Source organism: Paramisgurnus dabryanus, chromosome 4, assembly GCF_030506205.2.
Source record: "Paramisgurnus dabryanus chromosome 4, PD_genome_1.1, whole genome shotgun sequence".
NCBI classification, from domain to species: Eukaryota; Metazoa; Chordata; class Actinopteri; order Cypriniformes; family Cobitidae; genus Paramisgurnus; species Paramisgurnus dabryanus.
The window spans coordinates 41,914,638-41,933,827 of record NC_133340.1 but is presented as its reverse complement, the minus strand read 5'-3'; the positions used below and the strand labels follow the sequence as shown (position 1 = coordinate 41,933,827).

Sequence of the window (19,190 nt, the reverse complement as noted above, 5' to 3'; positions counted from 1 at the left end):
CTTTTTAAAACACTCAAATAAAACTTCATTTTGAAGAAACTATGACAAAAAATTAACACATACTAGATTATTAATGAATTAAATGTTTTTACCTCTAACAGGAATAGCTGCGTGATGAAGTGAAACTAAAGGGTCAATAAACACAAACTAAAGCAGATGTTGTAGAATGTCTGGCGAACATATGATGGATAGCGCAAAAATTGTAAAAACTGATTATTTTCCACTATTAATTACATTATCTTAAATGAGTGTAACTACTGTAGCATGTAAATAATGCACATAAATAAAGTGAGCAAGAGCGCTCAACAATTATATCTAATCAACAGGCACGTGAAACCCTAGCAGGTTGCTCAAACAACAAAATGACCAGCTAACTTACTTTAAATTTGCAAGAACTATAGACTTATGCAATAACAGGCTTAAATAAACCCTAAACATAAGTCCACTTACAGTTCTCACAGACACGCGTTTTATTAACTGGCTATCCTCCAGACATGACGGAGCACGTCTTATCTTATTTCGGCCGTGTGGTGCGCGTGCACACTCGTGGTGTGTAGCGCGTCTGCGCTATTCTATGAGATATTTGTTCAACTGGCTAGTTATCCTCCAGACAGTGACGGTCCGGACCACGTCTTTCTCATTTCCGCCGTGTGGCATGCGTCCCTGCTTGCGGTTTGATGCGCATACGCGCTATTCTCTGAGATGCATTTGACGGCCTTTTGTGCAGCAAATTATTATTATTATTTTTTTTTTTTTTTTGACGAGCTAGTTAGGGCGGTAGGGTTTCCAAGCTTAGGGGGGCCGCCTTAACTGAAATATGCTGTGGGAAACCTGCATTTAAAAAGTGGAGTTGCAGCCCTTAACTGATGTTTATGTTGTCATTTTGTGTATTGGCCACCAGTTGTGTGATTGCAGTACCAGTTTTGGCCACAATCCTACATACTGTTCCTTTAATATATTCTTAGGGCCGGTTTTCCGAACAGGGTTTAGATTTATCCAGAACTAGGCCTTAGTTAAATTAGGACATTTAAGTAGTTTTTACAAACATACCTTACAAAAAGAAATACTGGTGTGCATCTTGATATAATATATCAGTGCCATTGTTTTGTCCCAAGATGCACACTTATATTAAGATATTTCAATGTAAGTCGCTTAGCTCAAAAACTAAGCGGCAGTCAGAATATCCTATGGCTTTTAAAGCTTGATGCTTTATGGCATTAAGCCTGGTTAAGACACAATGTACAGGATTTGTCTTTCAAACCTATTTGTACATAGTATTTTTTAGCATTGTCTAAATTTCTGTGACTATGCTGATTGAGTACTCTCACCATTAAGTGTCTGGCATGTGCATCTCTGGTTTGAGGCACAGAAATAAATCTCTCCCCCAAGACCTAGATATGAAATCAACCGAGAGAGAGAGAGAGAATGTGAGGAGGGAGCTTGAGAGAAATAGAGTATGAAAGAGCAAATGACCAGGAGAATGCTGAATATGATAAATGAAGAAGAAAAAGTGCCCCAGGGGCTTTCTACTACAATAATAATCCTCCAGAGATCAAGGTCTCTGAGTGTAATTTCAAGTGGTGGTTGATTAAAGTAGAGGAATCATTAAACAGAGAAGCAGTCGTAATTGAGACCGCAACTAATTTAAAAACACAGTGAAGCTGGCAGACATTAAGCTTAACAATTAAAGTTTAGAACTGTCAATGAAGGAATAGTTAACCCAAATATGAAAACACCCTTATGGGGGTCCAAATAGGAAAATATTTCTTTTTCACCAAGTTGGTGTACTTACAGCATCAACCATTAGGGTTTGTAGTTCAGAGTTTTTTAGAGAGAATGTGATTCCCAAGGTAGCAAAATGGCGGCAGTTAGAAAAAGGCCTAAAACCTAAAATCTTCAGCAGAGTAATGAAACGTCTTATGGTGACATTTGATGTAATGCCCTCACATACACACTGCTCCATCTTTTTCTCTCTCTGTAGGTCTCTCGACCCTGCAGGCAGTGCTGGACACAGCAGCAGAGAGGAAATGGCAGGTAACAGCAATAAATGTTGGGAACCTGAAGGATGAGTGGAAAGATGAGGCATATCGTTCCCTCTTTCAAGACCTCGAGAACAAGAAAGAGAGGAGAGTCATTTTAGACTGTGAACAGGACAAGGTCAAGGACATTATGGAACAGGTAAAGGGCACGCTGAAATCTCTTAAAACATGCACACACTTACAGTACAGACAAAATTGCTGCACACTTGTGAGGTTAGAAGTGTATTTAAAAAATTATGTGCTGCGTATGCCCTTGACATTTATTATAGGCAACTTTAATTAAATTGCTCTAATGAAAGACATTTTTACTTGCTTTTCCACAGGTTATTACGATTGGTCGACACGTAAAAGGATATCATTACATCATTGCCAATTTTGTAAGTTGTCATGTAATAATATAACTGTCGGTTAAAGGGATAGTTCACCCAAAAATTTAAATTCTGTCATCCTGTACTCACCCTCATGTTGTTACAAAATATGAGTTTTTTTATTCTATCAAGCACAAAAGAAGATATTTTGATAATAGATGGTAAGCACACAGTTGTCAATACCCATTGACTTCTATAGTATTTGTTTTTCCTACTATGAAAAACTACTATGGAGAAACTATCGTTTTTGCCCAAGAAACTGGTGAGATGTATTATATTCAATCTAAGTCAACAGTGATTATACAGTAGCGTGTTTGGTTTCATTGGTTTATTTATTTTTGGGCTATCGTTAGACGTCTATGAAAAACAGCCCAAATTTTGCCTTGTTTTAGCCTTGACGTCTGGGCTGTGTTTGGATCTCTATTAGACGTCTTTTAAATGCAAAAATGCTTGTTGGGAACTCTTTTAACACAAAATACATACATTTCAAATTTGTTGAATGTTAAAGCAGCATTTCGCTTTTTTGTGTTTCAGGGTTTTGTGGATGGAGATTTGTCCAAGATTCAATATGGAGGAGCGAATGTATCTGGATTTCAGATTGTGGATTTTGATGACCCTCTTGTTGCTAAATTTGACCAGCGCTGGGAGGCGCTGGAAGAAAAGGAGTATCCTGGAGCAGACAGCAGAATTAGGGTGACAAAGAGCCTCAAATATTCAAAGTACTTCTGCAACACAAATGCAGCACACAACATTTTTTTACATATTGTACATATTTTCTTGCAGTACACTTCTGCCCTCACATATGATGCTGTTCAAGTAATGACGGAGGCGTTCCGATTTCTGCATAAACAAAGAATTGACATCAGCCGGCGTGGCAACAACGGAGATTGTCTGGCCAATCCTGCGGTGCCGTGGGCACAGGGGGTGGAGATAGAGCGTGCCCTCAAGCAGGTCTGCTTCACCAACATGCTATTAAACCTTTTGGAATGGTTTTCCAGATAGGGCTTATCCTAGTCCCAGACTAAAATGAATGTTTGCTTTAAAAACATTTTGCACTGACATATCTTAACAAATATCAGTGTCATTCTTTTGTCTCAAGTAATGTTTTCTGTAAGGTATGTTTGTTTAAACTAGGGGAGAACCGGGGCGAAAATAACAAAGCGATTTTCTCAGAGCCCTGATTACATTTGCATTTCAAACTATGACAGCATTTTTAGCATGCAACCCTTGACAGAGCTGACAAATATCACGTCATTTCGTCATCGTTTTGCGCGTCTAGGTCCAGAAAGCTGTTTTCGACCATGATAAGTCAATTCCTAAAGTGGTCATTTTTTTCTTATAACGCGTTGTGATTCACATTTCATGTTTTACAGTACTGATCAATCTATAGGTTATTTAGTGCTGTAACACATCCTGAAGTTTTTCAAAATAAAAGTTAATTGGGTTTAAATGTCAGGAGTTCCTGTCGGGACGAAAGTAACAATGCTTATACTGTTGCTAAATTGAAAATTATGTTGAAAATGTATATATTTTTTATTTGATTTAATTTCATTTTATAGTGTTGATACTGTTGAATTTTTGTTATTCTCAACAATTCAAGTTTGTACTGTCGGGTGCTACTGTGCTTTTGAAACATTTGATGAAACTGAAATTTAAAATGAAAATGTAATTTCATAATTGTTTGCAAAGATAAACAACAAAATAGGTTTGCAGATATTAACAAGGTCATAGTCATGTATATTTACTAAGAAAAACAAGTCTATAAAAAAATCTATCTTGTTCTGTAGTGTAATTTTCGTCCCAGTTGCCAGGTCAATAGTAACAATGTGCTACTTATGTTCAAAGTGAAATTATAGTGAAGTTGTTTTACATTTGTTCAAAATTACACCTGGTATTAATAGACCACACTTGTGAGTTATTGACCACATCAAAAATATATCTCTGTCTAAAACATTATCTTTTAAAATTACGTTTTCTGAAAAATTGTGCTTTCGCACCTGCTCTCCCCTACTTAACCTGATAAGGAACACTGTGCCGTACACGGCACACCCCCTCCCTTGCACGTGAGGCTGCATTACGTCATTGTAACTTTGAAGCATTAAATCTTCAAAATATACGGTCATGCGGCACATCGTTGTAAAGCTTAGACTTTCGGGATTCCAATAAGCGCACACAGAAAGCATAATATGATTTTTAGCAGTCATAAAACTGTAATCTAGTTGTTAGTTACCTGAACCGGGCGGCGCCGATTTAGGATATTTACTTACCTTCAAAATCTTTCCTTTATCCGCTTCGGTAAAATTGTCCAAAACAAATTGTTCATAAATCCCCAAAAGTCCAAGGAAATGGAATATCCAAGCCTTTTAATCCAAAACGATTTGTTCATCTCACAATCTTGACGTTTCTGACCGAATTACGATATAAATAGTGTATACAATAAGTTCACTAACAGACATTCGTTCGAATCTCACTTTTCATTCACGATTTATAATGAATATATTCGGATGTCATGTTTATTGTGCAACGTCTGAGGAACAAATGCGCCCCCTTGTGGATTTTCAGCCGTTCCATAAGAGGCTACATGTCCTAATATAACTAAGGACTAGTCTATTAATCTAAACCCTGTCCGGGAAACTGCCCCTTTATGTGTGTGTGATAACTTTAAGCCATTAAACATTTGTGTTTTGGGCATGTGTGTCTATTCAGGTGCGAGTTGATGGATTGACAGGAAATATTCAGTTTGATCAGTACGGCAGGAGGGTGAATTACACAGTCAATGTCATGGAGCTGAAAAACAGTGGCCCTGTAAAGGTAACACACTTACCCAGTTACCTTCTAGGTAACACTTACCTTCTAGGTAACTACTTCTTTTGGTGACGTTGATTTTGTGATTTGACGTGCGCTATTTCGAGAGAAGTGCCCATATAAGGACTTCCACTAAACATCCTGCACTGCTTACGCAACAGAATCAGTACCCAAAATAAAAACTTGCCAGAAGAATCCAACTCTTTTACTGTGTTAATACTGTAAGTCTGAAAAGTTAATTCTATTTAATACTTTAAAACGCTAAACAAAATCAACTCTTTGTGTACCTATTGCCATATGGACGACCAATCTATAATTACACTATATCACAAGCTTAAGCTGCACATAAACCACTAACAGGCCTAGGAATCAGCTGAATTTAACCTTATTTTTGGTGCTGAATTTGAAAGAAAACTGCTGTATTCTTTGTTTAACAAAGCTAACAGCTATTTCAGAATCGCCTGTGTTAGGAAGCGTAAAATGTAAAGAATATTAGGCATTCCAATTCTGAGATAACTTCTGGATTTAGTTTTGAAGCTGTCATTGAGACTTTTTGGGAAGTCTTTGCTTTGTGAAGTTACTCACTCTTGGCACACTTGTTTAATTGAACACTCTATCATTGCTGTACATTTTCCCAGATTGGTTACTGGAATGAGGTGGACAAAATGGCGGTCACAAAATCAGACCTTTTCCCAAATGACACCATGGGAATGGAGAATAAAACTGTGGTTGTGACAACAATCCTGGTAAGACCTTTTAGTGCATATGCATTGCATTATATATCAAGAGCAAATGAGAATGACCTACATTTGTATGTACTGTATGTGGATACATTTATGTGCACTATGCATGCTTGTTTGTTGCAGGAGGCACCGTATGTAATGCTGAAGAAGAACGCAGAGTTATTCACTGACAATGAACGTTATGAGGGATACTGTGTGGATCTGGCCGCTGAGATTGCAAAGCATTGTGGATTTAAGTACCAGCTGAGGATTGTGGCAGATGGGAAGTATGGCGCACGAGATGCTGAGACTAAAATTTGGAATGGCATGGTTGGGGAGCTGGTGTATGGGGTAAGAGCTACAGCACACGCATACAGTTGCCATCAAAAGTTTACGTACACCTTACAGAAAAACTGGAAAATGCTGAAATTTTGGAAAAAGAAGAGGAATTTTGATAATTAAGGTTTGTTTTTAATTTAATTTAGCCCAGAACATGTTATTTCACATGAGAAAGTTTGCAACAGAATAATAACAGCATTTCTATAAATAACCCAGTTCAAAAGTTTAAATACACTTAATTTTTAACACTGCATAATGTTACCTGGACAATCAATGAATTTTTTGTTTTGTGATTGTGTTTATGGGTTTCTTGTTTGTCCCGAGCCATTAAACTGTTCACTGATCTTCAGAGAAAAAGTCCTGCAGAATCTTTGCTTTTCAGCATCTTTTGCATATTTAAACCCTGTTCACCGGTGACTTTATGATGTTGAGATTCATCGTTTAACATTGAGGACAATCAAGAGACTCAACTATTACAATAGATACAAAACATTCAGTTATGCTCAGGAAGTCAATAACATACATTTAAAAGTCATGTGTATGTAAACGTTTGGACAGGTTGGCCAGTGTAAATTGTCATTGTTTTATTCAAATATCTTATTTTTTCATTTAGTAATGTCCTCCAGAAGCATTTAAATGTTTCTGCATGTTTCCCAGAAGACAAAATAATAACAATTTAAACCAATTATCATTTTCAGAGTTTTACTGTTATTGTTCTGTGTTGCGAACTTTCTGTAAGCATTTTTTCATGTGAAATATCTTGCTAAGGGCAGGACTAAATTAAAAACCATAATTTTTAAAATTCCTCTTTTTCCCAAATTTTTATGTAAACTTTTATACACAGACAAAACAAACACAATTCTTCACAGAAATAATGAGCATCAGCATATGTATGATTTTAAAATCAACATGGGCTGCAGGTGTGCAGATTTGCCCAACCAGGCAACCGGCAACAGACCGCTGCCTGCTCAAACATGCAGATCAGACTAGACAAAGACTAAATGAGTTGGCCCACTTAACTAGCAATAATTTGCTGATTTTCTAGCTTAAACCAGCTGCACCAAAAACATGCTGGGCTGGCTAAAAAGTTTAAAATCAGACATTAGACATCTAAGAACTTAAGTAACCTCAACAATGTGCATATTTACATCACAGACACAAACAAGAACAAACCCCTGACAAACACTAACACATTTTATTTTTGTCTCTTCTTCATTCATTCTTTTTCATTGTTGACAGAAAGCAGACATCGCTGTTGCTCCTCTAACCATCACTCTTGTCAGAGAGGAGGTGATCGACTTCTCAAAACCTTTCATGAGTCTTGGCATTTCCATTATGATCAAAAAACCACAGAAATCCAAGCCGGGCGTCTTCTCCTTTCTGGACCCATTAGCCTATGAGATCTGGATGTGCATTGTATTCGCCTACATCGGAGTAAGCGTTGTGCTCTTCCTTGTTAGCCGATTCAGTCCTTACGAGTGGCACACAGAGGAGTTTGAGGACGGGCAGCTCGGCCCTAGCGAATCAACGAACGAATTTGGCATCTTTAATAGTCTGTGGTTTTCTCTGGGCGCTTTTATGCAGCAGGGATGCGATATTTCACCAAGGTTGGTGCGTGTGGTGGTGTGTTTTGGCTTTGTGCATCAACGCTTTTCCCATTAATGCCGTGGTTTGTATAGGTTCACAGTCCTGCAGCTCTTGCTTCAAATCCATTTCTGTGGAAATAATCTTGTCAACCCCCCATTTGTTCAATGGGTAAGAAGAGAGAGCGAACACAGGATTAGGAATGTTTGATCGAAGTTACAGTTTAAACTTCAGTTGAACATTTCTTTTGTGAACATGTACTCATCCGGTTGGGAACAGTAAGATGCACAAGGTCTCTGTTTCCTGCACTCTTGGAGTGGTACCGTGTTTCGGCTGCATATTCCCCATTTTTAAGGGTCTGTAACGTGATCAATGGGGTCTTCTTTCTTTCTTTCTTTCTTTCTTTCTTTCTTTCTTTCTTTCTTTCATTACTGTTTAGAATAAGCCTTTGCTTCTGCTAGAGTGTGTGTATTGTTGACAATGTTTGCTGTGTGTAGGTCTCTGTCTGGTCGTATAGTTGGTGGTGTATGGTGGTTTTTCACCCTCATCATCATTTCCTCTTACACGGCCAATCTGGCTGCCTTCCTCACTGTGGAGAGGATGGTGTCACCTATTGAGAGTGCTGAAGATTTGGCCAAACAGACTGAAATCGCCTATGGGACACTGGATGCAGGCTCCACCAAAGAGTTCTTTAGGGTGAGACACTGAAGCCGGGCCTTGTGAAAAATATTTTTAGTTGAAGATGGATTGTTACGCTGTGTCCTCCTAAGTATGCATGATGCAACCACAGAAAGCAAATAATTGTAATAATAATTTCAAATTAATTTGAATAATTTCCCTAACCAGACACAGTTTTAGGCACCTTGATTCCAAATTGTGAGTGAGATTTTAGGGCCATGCCACAATGAAATTGTATTGGTCTAATATCATGTTTTACCTAGCTGTGTATGATTGGCTGTTAATGTTTTGCATCACACAGCATTTAATTTTGTATGATAGTTAAATTTGTGTCAGCTGCGTGCGTGCACTATTCCGGTTAAAGTGCCCATATAAGGAGTTCCACTGTACTTCCTAAATGTGCCCATAAAAGAAATAGAGCAAGATTGTTACGTATCGTTCATGTTTAAAAAAAAACTTTCCGAAACTTAAATGAACCCTGGCGAAGTGCATTCGGCACAGAAATACTCTGTCACACATCAAACTGCTTTTGCCTTTGTTAAGCATGAGGAATCCAAACACATCTTAAACGGTGTTTTAAAGGGACACTCCACTTTTATTGAATATATTCTAATTTTCCAACTGCCTTACCCTGCGTTTGCACCAGCCGTGTTTGAGGCGTCAAAATCGTGTCTACCGTGCCTAGTTTGCCGCTTGAACAGTTTGAGTGTACTCGCTTCATTCGTGCATGAAAGCCACGCGTAAAATCTAGTCATTGATACATTCACGTGGAAATTCGTGTCATGGGAGGGCCTTCTGTGACTCCGCTCGCTTTCTGTAATCATGTCACTACTAAAGCAAGCTTCTGATTGTTAACGTGGCACGTTTTTTCGCCAAGGTTTAAATTTTTCGACTTTGTCACGGAAACGCTAAATTTCCGCCATTCGCGTGAACTAGATGCGCAAATGAGGCGGAATCAAGGGGTGCTTCAAGGGGGTTGCACGCCAGCGCTGTGCAGCGCTGTGCGGTGTCACGTGTAAGACAACTCTCATATCGCACACCGCATGTGCACGTTAAATAGGGTGAGCTTAGTCAGAGTTTATTTCAAGATCCAAAATATGCGTTAGCAGCCTTTGTTAATCATTAACGATTTGGGACAAATATGATGTTATTTAATGTTAAACAACTGCTTTGCCGCCTATATGCTGCTGCACCTCCATGCTGTGTTTTGTTTTGATGACGCATGCAGCGATGAAACACTGGTGGCTGGTGTTGCCAGATTGGGTGTTTTTCCCCTACACATTAAGGCCTGTTTACAGTGTGTTTTAGCCGGGTTTTCGCGTGGAAGACTATAGAAATCTGCCAACCTATTGAATGACGTTAAACTGAGAGAGGATGCCGTTCATAAACACCAGAATGAACGAGTTCACAGTAACGTTCCTTAGGCAGTAATACAGTACGATCAGTTCACGTTCGCCCAAAATATGAACGAGTTCATGAGCTTTCGTTCAATTAACTCGTTCAGGCACAACAGTTTCAATATTTTTCATGTTTAAAACTTGAGTTTTCTGTAGTTACTTTGTGTACTTATACTAACAGAAAATTTTATTTTTAGGCAGATATGGCTAGGAACTATACTTTCATTCTGGCGTAATGATCAAAGACTTTGCTGCTGTAACATGGCTGCAGCAGGCGCAATGATATTAATGGATGCTAATGGTCTAATCATATTCAATAGACTATGCTAACCTATGCTAAAACTGGTACCCGGCAGACCCGGAGATCAGCTGAATAGATTCCAAAATGGTAAAAATCAAATGTTTAACTCTAGGGGAGCTGGAAAATGAGCATATTTTCAACAAAAAGTGGAGTGTCACTTTAAGTCAGAATGCATGAAATAGCTTTACCCCCCCCAATGAAAAATGTATTGTTAAATGCATGATATTTGGAAATACTGTAAAGTAAAAGTTTTTACTTCTGCTTTCATTTCCCCCTTTATCCAGAGATCCAAGATCGCTCTCTTTGACAAGATGTGGCAGTACATGAAGAGCGCCGAGCCGTCTGTGTTCGTTAAAAACACGGTGGAAGGTGTTTTGCGAGTTCGGAAGTCCAAAGGCAAATATGCTTACCTTCTGGAGTCCACCATGAACGAGTACATCGAGCAGCGCAAGCCTTGCGACACCATGAAGGTTGGAGGGAACCTTGACTCTAAAGGCTACGGCATCGCTACACCCAAGGGATCTGCTTTAAGGTGGGTGGAGTAGTATAACAATATGGCCCATGTTGTTATAGTATCCCACCTACCCTGATGTAGGCCGGGGGTCCCTCTTTAAAATGAGGTAAACTAGGTAAAACAGAAGCGAGCGTAGAGAGGAGCGCTAACCTAGGCAAGAACAGCAGTGTAGGGAGTTACCAAGGAAACTGCAGAGATGGTGAGGTCCTTAGAAACCTAGCTGACAGCTGACAAGCAGGTTGCCTAGCAACCATGCTTTCTGAGAATGATGGCGTAGAAGATATATGTAGTCAGAAACAGATTGAAGATATCTTCTGGTTACCAGTAAGATCATAGATTGTAGTTGAACAGATGCTCATTTTAAGCAAATTCAAGAAGAATGAAGTCAGTGAGCACTAAAGCTGGGCAATTTAGCAAGTAAAATCATATTGTATCGCAATAATATTTAATATATATTTATATATCTTTTGTATTTGTTTTTTTGTATATACCATAATTATGCATTTGATCTAAAGTTGCAACAAAGGCATGCGATTTGTTTTTATCAGAGGAGCCGTCTTTTCAACAGCAATAGCAGCCAAGTAGATTCAAAATGTTTAATGCAAGAAGTAAAGTACTATAAAGCTTTTTCCTTTAGGAAACATAATGGCATGTCAAAACTATAAGTTAGTAGATTTATTTCGTCACGAAAATCACTGTGAATATATTGAACATATTCTCTATATCACCCAGCTCTAGTGAGCACCATTCTTTAATAAATATGAATGAATTAAGGTGATGTAAAAATAATGGATTAGCTTACATTATGTGCTTTTCCTCCAGGAATTAAGTTAATAATTGAAGAGAAGGTTTCAGATGTGTTTTTTTTTCATTAGTCTAGAAGTTTAGAGGATCTGAAGCCTTTTTTTCACCTGTTTGTTTTGCTTATACAGTAGTCACCTGCCATGTATTCAATGAAGCGTTTAATGGCAAACAGTTCAGCTTGTTCATCTCATGAATAGGTCTGTTTACTACCCTTTCAAGGCACTGCTTAATCTAGCAGTGCAAAAATTAAATGAAATGGTGCACAAAAACATGCACAATTTATGAATCGACTAATTGCATTCAAATTGTACAAATTTCCTAAAATATATATTTACCAAGTTTGCCATCACAAACTGTTTTATTGAACGCATGCCGATTTTAAATGACTGAAGCAATGCCTTCTTGCAACCAAACTGTGCTGTTATGACAAAAGCTATTTATTGATAATCAATAATGAATCAATGCATGCGATTGGGCACTTGGAGTTTGAATGGTCACCATATGCATTACCGAATGTTAAAGCAGACGTTTCAGAGGCTGGAAACCAAGTAACTCGATTATGAATGCACTGTTTGAACTATGCATGCTGTCTCTTGAAACCTCTAACCAGATTTGTCTGCTTCAATGCTCAAATTGTTATGAGAATATGAGTATGTGCCATTGCGTAATAATTAATATTATTACTGATCTTCCTCTGTTCTAGCCTCCTGCCTCAAAAGTTTGTTTAAACAAAGCTCGGCCACCTTATAGCTTAATGGGTTGTTTAAAGTTATTTTGATTGGTTGATTGATTAATATATTGATTGATTGATTGATTGTCTAACCAGTGTTCCATTCATTCAATGCGACTTGTGGGGGCGTGGCCCATTGCAGCCCCGCCCCCTTCGTGCTGTCTGACAAGTATGTTTTATCGTTTGTTTAAGAAACGCGGTAAACCTTGCAGTGCTAAAACTGAACGAGCAGGGGCTTCTGGATAAATTGAAAAACAAATGGTGGTACGACAAAGGAGAGTGCGGCAGCGGAGGCGGGGAGTCAAAGGTCAGACCCGTGCTTGGGAATTATGGGTAAAAAATGAAAATGTCAACGAGCGGGAAGCACTATCAGTGGTCCCAGTCAACAAGCTAACCAGTTATATCTATCAGTAGTTCACTGCAAACATTACAACTGCTAAAAGAAACTGACATACATACCGAATATACGTCCAGAGGTGTGAAGCTTGTAGACAGGCCCTGTGTTTGCTTCCCGCCCGTGGCGATGAGCCTGTGCACATCTGGCACGGCAAAGCCGTGTTTGCCGTCTGCCAAATGGAGCGCAGACTGCCGATCGCCACCACGCTCAGGGCTGAATCATTACCAGCGCTGCTAGCGAGTGCAAATGTTACTGACAATAACATAAAATAACATTGGTAATGTTATTTATGTTATTTCCCATACGCGAAGAACGCCAGTAAACCTTGCAGTATTGAAACTCAGTGAGCAAGGCATCTTAGACAAGCTGAAAAACAAATGGTGGTACGATAAGGGAGAGTGTGGAGCCAAGGACTCTGGAAGTAAGGTCAGTCACTGCAGGGAGTGTGTGTGTGTGTGTGTGCGCGTGTGTGTTTGTTTGCGTAGATATGTGTGCATGTGTGTGCGCGTGTCTGATCCAAACACCGTCAGGGATAGAATGTGCGCATGAAACCTGTAAAAACACCCTCTCGGTTTGGGAGATCCAAACCAGCAGACTTTGTGTGTATGTGTGTGCGTCTTTGTGCAACTGAGAAAAAAGTTTGTGAAAGTGAGAGAAAGCGAGAGGGCGTGCAAAATTAAATTTAGCCTGTGTGTGTGTATGTGTCAAAGCAAGTCCCCAACACAGATTAACCACCACATGAATCAGAGTCTGACCTGTGTAAACTATACGTAATGCCTATGCAATATAGCAGGGATGTGATATAAATACAGTAATGCATGCATAGCAATCACATAATTGTACAGTAAACGTATGCTTATATGATCACTCACACATACACTTACCTGTATAGCTCAGAATATCCTTGTGCTCCTTCTCTGTATGTATTTGTGCTTTATTGACAACTTGTCCTGTTCTTTTGATTTCTTTTTTAAAATCTTTTACGTTCTCTTTCTCTCTCCCTTATTTCTCCTCTCTCTCCCTCTCTTTCCCATGCGGTCTCTCCTTCTTCCTCACCAATGCTGTGTAAATGTTGTTTGTATATTTGCCTTTTACTTAAGCTGTCATTTGTTATAATTCTGTAGGTGGCGTCTTTTTTCTTCATTACGTGCATACACTGCACCGCATTTTGTCCTAACTGTTGCACCTGTTTAGCCGTCTGTGTACTCTGTGTGATTCACTGATACACACTTACATGTACACACACATCTAGTGTTACTGTTTCAATACGGTTTAGTCTGTGATGTGTTTTTTAGATCATATTTGTAATTACTTAAGTTATTATACAGTACTTGTAATCAAATAAACACAAACTTATAGTCCGTAGCTCTTTTTTTTCTCTCTCTCACATTTGACTTTCTACCTTCAACCCATTGCAGGAGAAGACTAGTGCCCTCAGCCTGAGTAACGTTGCGGGCGTCTTCTACATCCTGGTTGGCGGTCTTGGTCTGGCTATGCTGGTCGCTCTGGTGGAGTTCTGCTACAAGTCTCGCGCGGAGGCCAAGCGCATGAAGGTTGCCAAGACTCAGGCTCTAAATCCCCCCTCTTCCTCGCAGAATTCTCAGAATTTTGCTACTTATAAGGAAGGGTACAACGTTTATGGGCTGGAGAGTGTTAAGATCTAGTGGGGTAGGAATGGCAGAGATTTCTGTTTTTTGTCATTTTTTTATCGTATGCCAAACGCATCATCGCCACTTCACAATTCTTCAGCACTCACATGCATTTGTCAAAGATTTTAAAGGGGTCATATCATAATTTTTGCATTACCTGAGATTCATTATGAATGTCAAAGATAGGATAATGTCGACACAATATTGATATTTTTCACACAATTTACTTATTCAATTCAATTCAATTTTATTTATATAGCACTTTTCACAATTGGTTATTGTTTCAAAGCAGCTTTACATTAATAGAAGCAGTGAAAAGCACAGAAAATCGACAGATAGCACAACATAATACATGATAGCATAAGCAGCTAAATTTGCTGCGGCTATGAATCAACATTATAAGCGAGCGTATTACTAATGTAACGTATAGTAGAGGGTGCTAAGTTAAGCCCAAGAAGGCTGCCTCCCCGGGTTGAAAAACCCCCTAGGAGAAAAAACTCCCAGACTTTTTAGCGGGGAAAAATAAAAAAAGTCCTAGGAGGGAAAAACCCTTGGGAGATATATATATATATATATATATACATGTAAACGGATAAGGAGATTAAGTGGAGATAAAGCGGGTTCTGCCGGTGGTCGTTGGTCAGGCATCAGCTGGGCATCACGTTGAAGGACAGCCAGTAGATCAGAGGTGTGCCGACTTTCACATTTACCGGAACTGGGTCTGTTTGTCTCATTGTCCTCGGGGTCGAGGACGAGACAGGGAGAGAGAAACAAAATCTTATTAGCGTAGGGGTCGTTCACATGTAATGCAAGTGTCACACAGTGATGTGGTTTAAATCAGCTTGGTTCCAGACAGGCTAACTATTGCGGCATAAGTATGTTACCCACAGTTGAGGATTTAGCAAATTGGGGGCCCAATGCGAAGGTATCTATGGTAACTATGGGTCACCATCCGATCTTTTAAAGAAAATAAAACATGTCTGTATACCGCTGTTTTCACTGTCCTCAAAACGGGTCGATGTCTTCATTGTTTTGTGAAGTCCCTTCTTCAGAAATTCGCAACGAGTTCTGATTGTGTAGCTTGTTTAGTGTGTTGTGATTCAATAGCAGCTTAGCTTAGCAAAGCCGCTTGAGCCAAAACTGGCTTATTCATGTGGGCGGACTTTAGTCAAAAACTGTTTTATTGGCACCATTAAAGGAGGAAGTAGAGGGCTGTAGTACAAACCGGCTGTTCGCTGAAGGCTTTGAAAGTGGACTTCTGTTAAGGAAAATATATTCTCTGGCAGTAAACTTTAAGCTTTATCATTTTGCAGGTATTATTTATTCTCTAACAGCAACATTACACACTAACTAAAATGGGATCAGGAAGAATGTGACCTTTAAAATAACCACCAGAGCAATATAACCTTGGTATAAGCAGAATATTTGAAAATTATGCACACCCACGATGTAACGGCACTTTGCATACCACCTTGGTTGTGCATTATTTTCAAATAATTCAAGGGCCCGTCGTCAATTATTCCTTACATAACTGTTTTTCATCCTTTCTCTGACAGGTATCGTTTTTAAGCGTTCAAACTGTGATTTGTAATCTTCTGCATGTAAAATAAAAAACAAGACTTGCCCACGGGGAGTGGGCTCGCTATTGGGTCCCATATAGTTGTCGCTGTTCTGTCTTATAGTGTTGTTTGAAGTGCCTATTTCTACTTTCTTCTCACGGTTGTGCCTACCAGTGTTGTTTTTGGCAGCCCTTTTAGTTTTAGTCTTAGTCTTTTGGATGAAAATGCTTTTTAGATTTAGTCACATTTTAGTCACTAATAAACTTGATAAGGTTTTAGTCAAGTTTTAGTCGATGAAAACGCAAAAAGGTTTTAGTCCAATTTAAGTCAATTTTAGTAAAAAAAGTATTCTTTAACAAATTAATTTAGGTTAAAAAGTGTGGTGTATTTAATACTATTTAAATGTGCATTGCTGTTGTTTTAGTCGGTGTGCCTTCTGCGCATGTCATAACAAAAAAGTTGAGCCGGATATACGCTCATATGTTGAATTTGTGTGTTACGCTGAGACCTTGCTTATAAAGTTGAGAAACGCGTGCCTTGCCTTGTTGTTTAAATACACCACAAAAAGTATGGAAATGGGCTTAGGTTTGACAAGTAGATACATGTAAAACCTTAAGCTTACCATGAAATGTGTCACAAGCCGAATGTCGAGTTAAATTTAATGTATATGATATGTTGTCACCGTGACTTGTTAGTTACCTTTAAAAAAATATCAGAGTGATGAGCTTTCAGGTGCCTCTTGAGGTTGGTGGTATTCTTCTCACCTAGTTTGTGGCCACATTTACCGTCGTCTCCCAATATGCATTCCGTTTTTCTATCTGATAGATTATACTGAAAGTTTGTCCATAAATCATCTCGTCATTTCCGTTTATTGCCGTCACCGCGACGGGACTTCGAACTCGCCAGTCGCAGGTGTGTTGTCATGATATGAAATCTGGTGCGTGTGCGCGTCATTGCGGCAGCCGGGTTGTGGTGGTGGGCATTGAGTGAGACTGCGTTGACCCAAAACAAGGATAGGAAGTGGCAGCTAAAAACAGACAGATTTCATGCAAAATAGGCAGAAATGACATGCATTGTGAACGTCAGACTTATAATAATTTTCGTTCCGTCTCGTCTTGTCAACGAAAACTCGAAAGCGTCCCGTCATGTTTTCGTCACCTTAGAGACATTTTTAGCTTGTCATCGTCGCGTTAGCGTCATAAAAAATAGGTGCGTCAACGAAATCATTTCATTATCGTCATCGTTGACGAAAACAACACTGGTGCCTACCAGGTTTTTTGTACTGAGGAAAATGTTTTAAGTTTTAAAACAATAATTTTTTTATAATATGGCCCCTTTAAAATACAGAGCAATGTGGGACACAATAGAGGATCATTTATGGTAAATTGTGCATATATGCATATCTGATTGAATCACAATCGACATAAAGATGAACAAATAGAAGAAGGCTAAATATACATATGCATAAGCGGTGGGATAAGCAGACAAGATTGATGCTTCATATTTCGTTTAGTTGTATTTATATCATTCTTTTCTTCTTGATTGAAGTTGCGTTTTCCGTTTGTTTATCATCTTTGACGTTTGTGGTTGTGTGTGGATTGGCTTCATCTCTTGCTTTTGACATAAAGCTCCGCCATCTTACTCGATCCATTAGCATTTTCATTCTCCACCCCATCTGCTCCTCATGAAACATCTACAGTGTATATATAACATTTATCAGTATTTTAGATACCTGTACGATGCTTTGTATAATATTAATGAATGTGTCTCTGCTTTCTCTTTCCCTGTGTGTGTGTTTTGTGCTTGAATCGCTGTGGATTCATATGTTGTGTTCATGTGGGCGTGTGTTTGAGAGCAGATGACGTTCACAGATGCTATGCGCAGTAAGGCCAGGTTGTCTATAACGGGCAATACAGGGGAGAACGGACGAGTGCTGACTCCAGACTTCTCTAAAGCCGTCCATGCTGTGCCGTACCTGAGACCTGGCATGGCAATGCCTCTGAGTGTGAGCGAGCTGTCCTGAGTGCCTTACACAATCACACAATACCCACACATTGGTGCAAGCATGCTGCACCTCCATAAACACCCAAACGTGTATATATTACTACACATCTACACACACCGACAGTATATATATATATACATATACATAATAGTACTGAATTACTTCATATACAGTGCATTACATCTACTCACAGGATGTCAGATCTATACATGCACGTGTAATATTCATGCATATGCACACTTTAATGGAAATATACAGTATTATGTTTACTGTTCATCGACTTTCAGCGTTTGCATATGTACAAATACATAAAAGACATACAGGCCATTGCTGTGTGTACATATGCAGAAAACATTCACAAAGCTTGGGTAGCCACGCTCCTTTTTACATTTGAAGGTCACACACACTCATATGCATACACAATATGAACAATATCACCCACATACACTGCTTCAGTTTTCATTCACACTGTAAATGATGATCGCAATGCTGCACTGAAGATCAACGTTGAACATTGAAAAGAATTCCTATGGGAAGAACTTCACACCTGTTTCCATAGCAACGTGTTTTTGGAATCTCTAATTCTCAAGAACTCAAGCACACTTGAAACATCCGCATCAAATGTGATTTTGTTTACTCAACACGGTGATATATTAAAACAAATGTTTGACTAGAATCATTTCTTACTATATGAGCTATGTAATATAAAATATGTATATAATTATACTTTTGTTCATTTGATGTTAACGACACTATGAAAATGCTTGATCTAAAGAAAAAATGAAATGATTTAAGTAGCTTTGTTTTCTTCTCACTGGTTTGATTTGTTTCAACGTGACGTATTTTTGGATCACTGTGTTTTGATCCTGCTATGGAAAATGCAAGCAGTAGTTTTATAATTCTGTCCTTCAATCAAAAAAAGATAATAGACTATTTTACCTTCTACATTTCACAACTTATATTGAAAGTGTTATATTGACTGAGATGGATTTGTACGTGAAAATATGAATATACAATATTAGAATATCCCAAAATGCCAAATATTGATGTGTGCCAAAATATGTAGAAGCATTTGTTTATATTGTGGGACTGTATGGAGAAATGTAAAGACACCCTTAACTCAAGGGTTTGTTTATTCTCATATTTGTTTTTTTGTTTTGTTTTTTCTGATTAATATCAAACAAATTGTACTTTAAATGAGGTGCACTACAATATGCAGTTTTAACAGTGAAACGCATGTCGACCTTTAGTTATCTTTGTTTTTATAAGAGCGATGATTAAGATTAGTATATCACTAAT

At 38.6% G+C, this 19,190-nt stretch overlaps 1 protein-coding gene across 6 annotated transcripts in view; it reads left to right on the top strand.

The window, feature by feature from the left end:
* Nucleotides 1–18,959, top strand: part of gria2a (glutamate receptor, ionotropic, AMPA 2a) — a 34,674-nt gene extending 15,715 nt beyond the window's left edge. Inside the window, exons 4-16 of one of the 6 annotated variants that reach the window (XR_010527729.2) lie at nt 1,982–2,178; nt 2,363–2,416; nt 2,942–3,100; nt 3,191–3,358; nt 5,114–5,218; nt 5,851–5,958; nt 6,079–6,285; nt 7,513–7,880; nt 8,355–8,553; nt 10,518–10,765; nt 12,474–12,588; nt 12,990–13,104; nt 14,097–14,231. Coding sequence is in view for 5 of the 6 variants with exons in the window: in XM_065254660.2 (XP_065110732.1) it covers nt 1,982–2,178; nt 2,363–2,416; nt 2,942–3,100; nt 3,191–3,358; nt 5,114–5,218; nt 5,851–5,958; nt 6,079–6,285; nt 7,513–7,880; nt 8,355–8,553; nt 10,518–10,765; nt 12,474–12,588; nt 14,097–14,312; nt 17,745–17,909 (2,309 nt within the window). In the remaining variant the exon portion in view is untranslated. Of the gene's footprint in view, nt 1–1,981; nt 2,179–2,362; nt 2,417–2,941; nt 3,101–3,190; nt 3,359–5,113; nt 5,219–5,850; nt 5,959–6,078; nt 6,286–7,512; nt 7,881–8,354; nt 8,554–10,517; nt 10,766–12,473; nt 12,589–12,989; nt 13,105–14,096; nt 14,347–17,744 lie in introns of those variants that run through there. The other 5 variants (XM_065254657.2, XM_065254656.2, XM_065254660.2 and 2 more) reach the window with 5 other exon arrangements.
* The last annotated feature ends 231 nt before the right edge of the window (nt 18,960–19,190 follow it).